We start from the raw sequence: 12,531 nt of genomic DNA on the forward strand, positions 1-12,531 counted from the left end.
ACAGGTCTGGAGAATGGTACCAAAACATTTCTGCAGCATTGAAGGTCTCCAAGATCACAGTGGCCTCCATCATTCTTAAATGGAAGAGGTTTTGAACCACCAAGACACTTCTTAGAGCTGGCCTCCAGGCCAAACTGAGCAATCGGTGGAGAAGGGCCTTGGTCAGGGAGGTGACCAAGAACCTGATTGTCACTCTGACAGAGCTCCAGAGTTCCTCTGTGGAGATGGGAGAACATTCCAAAAGGACAACCATCTCTGCAGCACTCCACCAATCAGGCCTTTATGGTAGTGGCCAGACTCTACCATGCCAAGCGTCACGTCTGGAGGAAACCTGGCACCATCCCTACGGTAAAGCATGGTGGTGGCAGCATCATGCTGTGGGGATTTTTTTCAGCGGCAGGGACTGGGAGACTAGTCAGGGTCAAAGGAAAGATGAACGGAGCAAAGTAGAGAGATCCTTGATGAAATCCTGCACCAGAGCGCTCAGGACCAAAGACTGGGACAAAGGTTCAACTTCCAACAGGACAACGACCCTAAGCACACAGCCTAGAGTGCAGGAGTGGATTCGGGACAAGTCTCTGAATGTCCTTGAGTGGGCCAGCCAGAACCCGGACTTGAACCCGATCTAACATCTCTGGAGAGACCTGGAAATATCTGTGAAGCGATGCTCCCCATCCAACCTGACAGAGCTTGAGAGGATCTGCAGAGAAGAGTGGGAGAAACTCCCCAATACAGGTGTGCCAAGCTTGTAGCGTCATACCCAAGAAGACTCAAGGCTGTGATCGCTGACAAAGGTGCTTCAACAAAGTACTGAGTAAAGGGTCTGAATACTTATGTAAATAAGGTATTTCTGTTTTATTTTATTTTAACACATTTGCAAAAATGTCTAAACCTATTTTTGCTTGTCGTTATGGAGTATTGTGTCTAGATTGATGAAGAAAAACATGTATTTAATCAATTTTAAAATAAGACTAACGTAACAAAATATGGAAAAATCCAAGGGGTTTGAATACTTTCCTAATGCACTGTAATTGTGTTAGCTGCTAAATGAATTGCCTCATTGAAGACATTATAGTTCTGCTCTAAACGCTAAAGCAGTTTCTGTGTACATTGGACAATGAAGTCATCTTTTTCTTCTCTATCTAGGTGCTGGAAGAGTGTTTCAACATCACAGTGGTCCCGATCAATGACCAGCCACCCGTCCTGAAGACCAAAACCACCACCCTGAGTATGGTACAGGGGGATATAGTGGCCCTGGGACTGCAGAACCTCAATGTGAAAGATCTGGACAACCCTTCAGAGGATATCCAGTACACTGTCGTCAGCAAGCCCAACAACGGCTATCTGGCCCTGGGAGGAAGCCTGAATGAGTCTGTGGTGTCCTTCACTCAGGCTCAGATCAACAGTGGGAAGGTGTACTTTGTCCATGATGGAAGCCAGGCGTCGGGGGTCTTCTATTTCAGTATCTCGGACGGCCACCACGAACCGGTGTACAAGCTATTCAACCTGGAGTTGACAGAGATCACCATCTCCCTGGTTAACAACACAGGGCTGACTCTGAAGCAGGGTCAGACCTGTGTAGCGTTAACGCAGGGCAGTCTGGCTGCAGAGACTAACGGGAAAACCACAACGATTCACTACCGGATCACCAAGCTTCCACGGTACGGCAAGATCCTTTGGCTGGACAACCAGGATTTGAGGCAGTTTGAGCAGGAGGACCTAAGGAAGGGTCGCGTGTTTTATCAAATGACGAGCATCACATCTGGTCAGGACAGCTTTGAGTTCACTGTATTTACGTTGGAAGCTAACCTGACGAATCAGGTTGTCAACATCACAGTTAAGCCCCTGGTGAGGTTTGGCAAAGGGGTGAGAATACCCAATGGCATTGTGGTCAAACTCAACGCTGGTTTTCTCAATGCAACTGAGCTGGCTTCTCTAACAGGCAACGACCCCGTCTTCGAGGTCGTGTCCCAGCCAAAGTATGGCAAGCTGGCCCGAGGAAAAGCCAAAGCTGGTATGAAAACGGAACCGGTGGAGTCTTTCTCCTTTCAGGATGTGAAGCAGGAGAGGATATCCATCGAGCTCAACGCTAACATGACTGAAGTACAGGAGCTGAACGACTCGTTGGTTTTTGTCGTGAAAGCGGAAAACGTCCCACCTGCCAAGGGAGAGTTCCTCTTCACTGTCGTTCCATACGATCCATCGCTAGTCAGAAGAACAGAGAGTCACGTCCCGACCACCAGCAGTCCTTTCTCTCAGTCTCTGAACCAAACGAACCAAACGACAGTGTTTGGTATTGGGACAACACTACCCTCCCTGTCCACATCCTTCCTCTCCACACAGAGACCCAGCAAGACCCACCAGAAGTTCAAAGGTCGCAATCACTGGGGAAACACCAATCGCAATGACTCGACAGGTACAACTTTGGGCAAACCCACCATGGGTAGAGGAGAAGACCTTTCTGAGATCCCCTTTATGATGACACCGGTCCGAGTAGAGTCATACCCACAGAGGACTTCCAACCCCCTATTGGTGATCCTACCTCTCCTGGTCCTGCTCCTATTGGTCATCATCCTGGTGGTGCTGTTTCTACTGCTGAGACGCAACAGGAAGAGGAAACAAAAACCTCTGACCCTGAAACCGCCGCCCTCGCCCTCAACCCCACCGGACTATCACAACCAGCCGCAGAGGAGCGTGGCCGCTCCCACGGTAACGGTGACTCCGCTGAGCCCAGGCGACCCTGGAAGTCCTGCCTTGGACAGGCTGCTTCCTTTCGGCAATCGGGGCTCAGTTAGCAACTCTGCATCACTGCCGGACTGCGCATTGAAAGCTGTAAATCCAGAGAGTTCAGACCAGCTCATTAGGACCCCAACCCCCACTCTACAGCAGAACCAGTACTGGGTATGACCCTTTTGCTGCTGCTACCTAGAGGAGGGATGGAGAAGTGGACTACACATCTATTCCGAACACCCCCACCAACCTTACTCATTGTTAAACTGTAAACCATGGCACTAGGCTACTAGTTGTATTCTGACATAATGAAAGCCTTTTCTACTTAGGCTGGTAGAGCACAATCAGTACAGGAAATTAGACCTGACAACTAGTTTAAAACACAATCAGTAACTGGTAGCCTATGACTGGTGAGGTGGACTAGTAGTGACCACTAGTCCACCTCACCTCAACAACCTCTGAAACAGTTCTGGCTGGCTGGAAACATCATTCATGTTCTGTACAACTATTGCAGAAGTTATCCATCCAACCATGACCCAGTGTAGAGAATGGGCCAGTATTCAAACAAACCACAATGTGCTGACATCGCACGGCACAGCTCAGCTATAAAATACCTTTAAGAAAGTAAAACGCTGTGTGATGTGTCCTTAGTGACTCGACAATACTGTATAACTAACATGTTCATATTTGATGTTCGCTAGCATGATTACATGATGTTGCTAACATGATTACATGATGTTGTTAGCATGATTACATGATATTGTTGCCCACCCCCCCCTTCACAGGACACATATTGTATATATTTTGTGTTTTTACAGCTTTCCTGCTACATATACATGCATTTTACATATACATTTATGGATCCCCATTAGTTCCTGCCAAGTCAGCAGCTACTCTTCCTGGGGTTTATTATGGATCCCCATTAGTTCCTGCCAAGTCAGCAGCTACTCTTCCTGGGGTATATTATGGATCCCCATTAGTTCCTGCCAAGTCAGCAGCTACTCTTCCTGGGGTTTATTATGGATCCCCATTAGTTCCTGCCAAGTCAGCAGCTACTCTTCCTGGGGTTTATTATGGATCCCCATTAGTTCCTGCCAAGTCAGCAGCTACTCTTCCTGGGGTTTATTATGGATCCCCATTTGTTCCTGCCAAGTCAGCAGCTACTCTTCCTGGGGTTTATTATGGATCCCCATTAGTTCCTGCCAAGGCATCAGCTACTCTTCCTGGGGTTTATTATGGATCCCCATTCGTTCCTGTTGAGGCAGCAGCTACTCTTCCTGGGGTTTATTATGGATCCCCATTAGTTCCTGTTGAGGCAGCAGCTACTCTTCCTGGGGTTTATTATGGATCCCCATTAGTTCCTGCCAAGGCAGCAGCTACTCTTCCTGGGGTCCAGCAAAATAAAGGCAGTTTATACCATTTGTGTGCCCTCAGGCCCCTACTCCACCACACCCTCATATCTACAACACAAAATCCATGTGTTTGTGTGTATATAGTGTGTATGTGTCTGTGTCTATGTTTGTGTCTCTTCACAGTCCCCGCTGTTCCATAAGGTGTATTTTGATCTGTTTTTTAAATCTGATTCTACTGTTTGCTTTCATCAGTTACTTGATGTGGAATAGAGTTCCATGTAGTCATGGCTCTATGTAGTACTGTGGAATAGAGTTCCATGTAGTCATGGCTCTATGTAGTACTGTGGAATAGAGTTCCATGTAGTCATGGCTCTATGTAGTTTACTGTGGAATCCAGAGTTCCATGTAGTCAGCGGCTCTTATGTAGGTACTGTGGAATAGAGTTTCATGTAGTCACGGCTCTATGTAGTACTGTGGAATAGAGTTCCATGTAGTCACGGCTCTATGTAGTACTGTGGAATAGAGTTCCATGTAGTCATGGCTCTATGTGGTACTGTGGAATAGAGTTCCATGATGTAGTCATGTCTCTATGTAGTACTGTGGAATAGAGTTCCATGTAGTCATGGCTCTATGTAGTACTGTGGAATAGAGTTCCATGTAGTCATGGCTCTATGTAGTACTGTGGAATAGAGTTCCATGTAGTTTGTGGTATATATGTAGTACTGTGGAATAGAGTTTCATGTAGTCACGCTGCTCTATGTAGTACTGTGGAATAAGTTCCATGTAGTCACTGCTCTATGTAGTACTGTGGAATAGAGTTCCATGTAGTCATGGCTCTATGTGGTACTGTGGAATAGAGTTCCATGATGTAGTCATGTCTCTATGTAGTACTGTGGAATAGAGTTCCATGTAGTCATGGCTCTATGTAGTACTGTGGAATAGAGTTTCATGTAGTCATGGCTCTATGTAGTACTGTGGAATAGAGTTCCATGTAGTCATGGCTCTATGTAGTACTGTGGAATAGAGTTCCATGTAGTCATGGCTCTATGTAGTACTGTGGAATAGAGTTCCATGTAGTCACGGCTCTATGTAGTACTGTGGAATAGAGTTCCATGTAGTCATGGCTCTATGTAGTACTGTGGAATAGAGTTCCATGTAGTCATGGCTCTATGTAGTACTGTGGAATAGAGTTCCATGTAGTCATGGCTCTATGTAGTACTGTGGAATAGAGTTCCATGTAGTCATGGCTCTATGTGGTACTGTGGAATAGAGTTCCATGTAGTCATGGCTCTATGTAGTACTGTGGAATAGAGTTCCATGTAGTCATGGCTCTATGTAGTACTGTGGAATAGAGTTCCATGTAGTCATGCTCTATGTAGTACTGTGGAATAGAGTTCCATGTAGTCATGGTTCTATGTAGTACTGTGGAATAGAGTTCCATGTAGTCATGGCTCTATGTAGTACTGTGGAATAGAGTTCCATGTAGTCATGGCTCTATGTAGTACTGTGGAATAGAGTTCCATGTAGTCATGGCTCTATGTAGTACTGTGGAATAGAGTTCCATGTAGTCATGGCTCTATGTAGTACTGTGGAATAGAGTTCCATGGAGTCATGGCTCTATGTAGTACTGTGGAATAGAGTTCCATGTAGTCATGGCTCTATGTAGTACTGTGGAATAGAGTTCCATGTAGTCATGGCTCTATGTAGTACTGTGGAATAGAGTTCCATGTAGTCATGGCTCTATGTAGTACTGTGGAATAGTGTTCCATGTAGTCATGGCTCTATGTAGTACTGTGGAATAGAGTTCCATGGAGTCATGGCTCTATGTAGTACTGTGGAATAGAGTTCCATGTAGTCATGGCTCTATGTAGTACTGTGGAATAGAGTTCCATGTAGTCATGGCTCTATGTAATACTGTGGAATAGAGTTCCATGTAGTCATGGCTCTATGTAATACTGTGGAATAGAGTTCCGTGTAGTCATGGCTCTATGTAGTACTGTGGAATAGAGTTCCATGTAGTCATGGCTCTTATCCTAGGATAGGATAAAGTAATCCTTCTCACCCCCCCCCCCTTAAAAGATTTAGATGCACTATTGTAAAGTGGCTGCTCCACTGGATGTCATAAGGTGAATGCACCAATTTGTAAGTCGCTCTGGATAAGAGCGTCTGCTAAATGACTTAAATGTAAATGTAAATGTAGTACTGTGCACCTCCCATAGTCTGTTCTGGACTTGGGGACTGTGAAGACACCTCTGGTGGCATGTCTTGTGGGGTATACATGGGTGTCTGAGCTGTGAGTTAGTAGTTCAAACAGACAGCTTGGTACATTCCTCTCACAAATACAAGTAGTGATGAAGTCAATCTCTCCTCCACTTTGAGCCAGGAGAGACTGACATGCATATTATTAATATTCGCTCTCTGTGCACATCCAAGGGCCAGCTGTGCTGCCCTGTTCTGAACCAATTGTAATTTTTCTAAATCCCTCTTTGTGGCACCTGACCACAGGACTGAACAGTAGTCCAGGTGTGACAAAACTAGGGCCTTGTTGATAGTGTTGTTAAGAAGGTAGAAACTAGGGCCTGTAGGACCTGCCTTGTTGATAGTGTTGTTAAGAAGGTAGAAACTAGGGCCTGTAGGACCTGCCTTGTAGATAGTGTTGTTAAGAAGGTAGAAACTAGGGCCTGTAGGACCTGCCTTGTTGATAGTGTTGTTAAGAAGGTAGAAACTAGGGCCTGTAGGACCTGCCTTGTTGATAGTGTTATTAAGAAGGTAGAAACTAGGGCCTGTAGGACCTGCCTTGTTGATAGTGTTGTTAAGAAGGTAGAAACTAGGGCCTGTAAGACCTGCCTTGTTGATAGTGTTGTTAAGAAGGTAGAAACTAGGGCCTGTAAGACCTGCCTTGTTGATAGTGTTGTTAAGAAGGTAGAAACTAGGGCCTGTAAGACCTGCCTTGTAGATAGTGTTGTTAAGAAGGCAGAGCAGTGCGTTATTATGGACAGACTTCTCCCCATCTTAGCTACTGTTGTATCTATATGTTTTGACCATGACAGTTTTACAATCCAGGGTTACTCCAAAGCAGTTTAGTCACCTCAATTTCCAAATTATTTATTAAAAGATTTAGTTGAGGTTTAGGATTTAGTGAATGATTTGTCCCAAATACAATGCTTTTTATTTTTTATTTAAAAAAAATATTTATTCCTTTCTCTGAAACTCTGAAACTGTAGCTACAGATTGTGAGCTAAAGATGAAAACCCTTTTCTACAAGTATTATTAATTATTATTTTATTTATTGATTTGACTATGGCTTTCCATATTGCCAAACACTGCTATTTGTAAGGTTCATTTTAAATGTTGTGATTTAATTTGTGTTTTTTTTACCATTCTTGAACCTGTGAGCAGAAACAAGCTACACGGGGGCAATACCAGAATATATGATCTAGGGGATAAAATCTACAGAACTGAGATTGTTTTATGTCCTATATATATATAGAATTCTGTTGGTGGCAAGAATTTTGTTTAAAAATGTACTTTTAAAATCTCTAAATGTTGAATCAAATGTTTGTTTTTTTCTGTTCATAAACGATGTGCCATGGAATCAGTACATCGAAAATCTCTTCCCATTTATTTTGCAACCTGTATGGCACAGCTGTCAATATTGTTGTCCTCAGATGACAGATTTGTCTATTTATGCCAGTGTAACAGTATAACTTTAGACCGTCCCCTCGCCCATACCCGGGCGGGAACCAGGGACCCTCTGCACACATCAACAACAGTCACCCACGAAGCATCGTTACCCATCGCTCCACAAAAGCCGCGGCCCTTGCAGAGCAAGGGGAACTACTACTTCAAGGTCTCAGAGCAAGTGACGTCACCGATTGAAACGCTATTTAGCGCGAACCAACGCTAACTAAGCTAGCCGTTTCACATCCGTTACACCAGTTCCTTTCAGCCAATTTGTATCTTTAATATATAGCAGACAAACAAGTTCCCCACCTTCTCCCTTTTCCACTTGCCTCCTCCATTTTTGTGGTAATGTTGCAATAGTTTGGATTGAGCAGAAATGTCTGTATATATACGAATATATATATATATATATATATATATATATATATAGAAAAGTCATGGTTACCCGTCAACAGTCACCCTCGAAACATCGTTACCCAAGGGGAACCACTACTTCAAGGTCTCAGCGCGATTGACGTCACCGATTGAAATGCTACCAGTGCGCACCACCGCTAACTAGCTTGCCATTTCGCATCAGCTACACTAGCATGGTTAAATGATGTCGCTAGCATGTTTACATGATGTCGCTAGCATGGTTACATGATGTCGCTAGCATGGTTACATGATGTCGCTAGCATGGTTACATGAGGTCGCTAGCATGGTTACATGATGTCGCTAGCATGGTTACATGACGTCGCTAGCATGGTTACATGACGTCGCTAGCAGGGTTACATGACTTCGCTAGCATGGTTACATGACGTCGATAGCATGGTTACATAACTTCGCTAGCATGGTTACATGACGTCGCTAGCATGGTTACATGACTTCGCTAGCATGGTTACATGACGTCGCTAGCATGGTTACATGACATCGCTAGCATGGTTACATGACGTCGCTAGCATGGTTACATGACTTCGCTAGCATGGTTACATGATGTCGCTAACATGGTTACATGACGTCGCTAGCATGGTTACATGACGTCGCTAGCATGGTTACATGATGTCGCTAGCAGGGTTACATGACATCGCTAGCATGGTTACATGACGTCGCTAGCATGGTTACATGACGTCGCTAGCATGGTTACATGATGTCGCTAGCAGGGTTACATGACATCGCTAGCATGGTTACATGACGTCGCTAGCATGGTTACATGATGTCGCTAGCATGGTTACATGACGTCGCTAGCATGGTTACATGACATCGCTAGCATGGTTACATGACATCCCTAGCATGGTTACATGACTTCGCTAGCAGGGTTACATGATGTCGCTAGCATGGTTACATGATGTCGCTAGCATGGTTACATGATGTCGCTAGCATGGTTACATGACGTCGCTAGCATGGTTACATGACTTCGCTAGCATGGTTACATGACATCGCTAGCATGGTTACATGACTTCGCTAGCATGGTTACATGGTTGATGTATGTTCTATTCAGTCCTTCTCGTTGGGTTATTATGATAAACATAGTAGTGGGTTTAACCATAGTTGTATAAAAATGAGTAGATTGATACTGTGAATTACTAAATACACTGACTGACAATGAAATCGATGTATTTTCTTTTAAAAAACAAACAATGGATTATCAATTTTATGATTGGGTATATCTTATATATTTCATATATGTTGTGTATTATCCTGAGCAGCTATTTAAAAAAATACTATTATTATTATTCAGGTATTCATAAGAGATAATTTGTTGTAAAATATTTAGGTAGATATGAGTATTGCATTGACTTTCATTTATTGGTATTGTGTAATATGACATCACATACTTGCAGCCAATCAATAGGTTGGACAAGGAAGTCCCTTGTAATAATGACCTATGTGGACTGACGGAAGCTAACCTCATTGACCTTCACAATGCACTATTTAAGCAATAGGGCCCGAGAAGGGGTGTGCTATATGGCCAATATACCACGGCTAAGGGATGTTCTTAGGCACGACGCAACGCGGAGTGCCCGGACACAGCCCCTAGCTGTGGTATTTGTCTGCAAGTACGTGATGTCATATGAGTGAATATATTGTATAGAAATATATTGTAGGAGTTTATGGCCAATTTCTATCTTGCCCTATTTATCAAATGTGTTGTAAAAACTTGTCAATAATCAACTAACTGTCTTTCTTGATGTCTATAATATTCTCTCTGGTATGCAATCTGGTTTCCGCTCAGGTTATGGATGTGTCATTGCAACCTTAAAGGTCCTCAATGATGTCATCATTGTCCTTGATTCTAAGCAATGTTGTGCTGCTATTTTTATTGACTTGGCCAAAGCTTTTGATACGGTAGACCATTCCATTCTTGTGGTCCTGGCTAAGGAGTATTGGTGTCTCTGAGGGGTCTTTGGCCTGGTTTGCTAACTACCTCTCTCCAAAGAGTGCATTGTTCATCAATGAGCTTGATGCCTTGATAAGCTCCTTTCCTGAGGACGGCTCACCTCTCACAGTTCTGGGCGACTTTAACCTCCCCACGTCTACCTTTGACTCATTCCTCTCTGCCTCCTTCTTTCCACTCCTCTCCTCTTTTGACCTCACCCTCTCACCTTCCCCCCCTACTCACAAGGCAGGCAATACGCTCGACCTCATCTTTACTAGATGCTGTTCTTCCACTAACCTCACTGCAACTCCCCTCCAAGTCTCCGACCACTACCTTGTATCCTTTTCCCTCTCGCTCTCATCCAACACTTCCCACACTGCCCCTACTCGGATGGTATCGCGCCGTCCCAACCTTCGCTCTCTCTCCCCGCTACTCTCTCCTCTTCCATCCTATCATCTCTTCCCTCTGCTCAAACCTTCTCCAACCTATCTCCTGATTCTGCCTCCTCAACCCTCCTCTCCTCCCTTTCTGCATCCTTTGACTCTCTATGTCCCCTATCCTCCAGGCCGGCTCGGTCCTCCCCTCCCGCTCCGTGGCTCGACGACTCATTGCGAGCTCACAGAACAGGGCTCCGGGCAGCCGAGCGGAAATGGAGGAAAACTCGCCTCCCTGCGGACCTGGCATCCTTTCACTCCCTCCTCTCTACATTTTCCTCTTCTGTCTCTGCTGCTAAAGCCACTTTCTACCACTCTAAATTCCAAGCATCTGCCTCTAACCCTAGGAAGCTCTTTGCCATCTTCTCCTCCCTCCTGAATCCTCCTCCCCCCTCCCTCTCTGCAGATGACTTCGTCAACCATTTTGAAAAGAAGGTCGACGACATCCGATCCTCGTTTGCTAAGTCAAACGACACCGCTGGTTCTGCTCACACTGCCCTACCCTGTGCTCTGACCTCTTTCTCCCTCTCTCTCCAGATGAAATCTCGCGTCTTGTGACGGCCGGCCGCCCAACAACCTGCCCGCTTGACCCTATCCCCTCCTCTCTTCTCCAGACCATCTCCGGAGACCTTCTCCCTTACCTCACCTCGCTCATCAACTCATCCCTGACCGCTGGCTACGTCCCTTCCGTCTTCAAGAGAGCGAGAGTTGCACCCCTTCTGAAAAAACCTACACTCGATCCCTCCGATGTCAACAACTACAGACCAGTATCCCTTCTTTCTTTTCTCTCCAAAACTCTTGAACGTGCCGTCCTTGGCCAGCTCTCCCGCTATCTCTCTCAGAATGACCTTCTTGATCCAAATCAGTCAGGTTTCAAGACTAGTCATTCAACTGAGACTGCTCTTCTCTGTATCACGGAGGCGCTCCGCACTGCTAAAGCTAACTCTCTCTCCTCTGCTCTCATCCTTCTAGACCTATCGGCTGCCTTCGATACTGTGAACCATCAGATCCTCCTCTCCACCCTCTCCGAGTTGGGCATCTCCGGCGCGGCCCACGCTTGGATTGCGTCCTACCTGACAGGTCGCTCCTACTAGGTGGCGTGGCGAGAATCTGTCTCCTCACCACGCGCTCTCACCACTGGCGTCCCCCAGGGCTCTGTTCTAGGCCCTCTCCTATTCTTGCTATACACCAAGTCACTTGGCTCTGTCATAACCTCACATGGTCTCTCCTATCATTGCTATGCAGATGACACACAATTAATCTTCTCCTTTCCCCCTTCTGATGACCAGGTGGCGAATCGCATCTCTGCATGTCTGGCAGACATATCAGTGTGGATGACGGATCACCACCTCAAGCTGAACCTCGGCAAGACGGAGCTGCTCTTCCTCCCGGGGAAGGACTGCCCGTTCCATGATCTCGCCATCACGGTTGACAACTCCATTGTGTCCTCCTCCCAGAGCGCTAAGAACCTTGGCGTGATCCTGGACAACACCCTGTCGTTCTCAACTAACATCAAGGCGGTGGCCCGTTCCTGTAGATTCATGCTCTACAACATCCGCAGAGTACGACCCTGCCTCACACAGGAAGCGGCGCAGGTCCTAATCCAGGCACTTGTCATCTCCCGTCTGGATTACTGCAACTCACTGTTGGCTGGGCTCCCTGCCTGTGCCATTAAACCTCTACAACTCATCCAGAACGTCTGGTGTTCAACCTTCCCAAGTTCTCTCACGTCACCCCGCTCCTCCGCTCTCTCCACTGGCTTCCAGTTGAAGCTCGCATCCGCTACAAGACCATGGTGCTTGCCTACGGAGCTGTGAGGGGAACGGCACCTCAGTACCTCCAGGCTCTGATCAGGCCCTACACCCAAACAAGGGCACTGCGTTCATCCACCTCTGGCCTGCTCGCCTCCCTACCACTGAGGAAGTACAGTTCCCGCGCAGCCCAGTCAAAACTGTTCGCTGCTCTGGCCCCCCAA

General features: G+C 46.0%; 1 protein-coding gene across 1 annotated transcript in view; it reads left to right on the forward strand.

Annotated features, from left to right (window-relative positions):
- The window catches only part of LOC115115039 (chondroitin sulfate proteoglycan 4-like), a 113,752-nt gene extending 109,387 nt beyond the window's left edge, over positions 1-4,365 (forward strand). Inside the window, exon 15 of the mRNA XM_065026908.1 lies at positions 1,147-4,365. Coding sequence (XP_064882980.1) covers positions 1,147-2,907 — 1,761 coding nt within the window. The 3' untranslated portion in view covers positions 2,908-4,365. The remainder of the gene's footprint in view (positions 1-1,146) is intronic.
- Positions 4,366-12,531: the final 8,166 nt, after the last annotated feature.

Source organism: Oncorhynchus nerka, linkage group LG13 (assembly GCF_034236695.1).
Source record: "Oncorhynchus nerka isolate Pitt River linkage group LG13, Oner_Uvic_2.0, whole genome shotgun sequence".
Classification (NCBI taxonomy): domain Eukaryota; kingdom Metazoa; phylum Chordata; class Actinopteri; order Salmoniformes; family Salmonidae; genus Oncorhynchus; species Oncorhynchus nerka.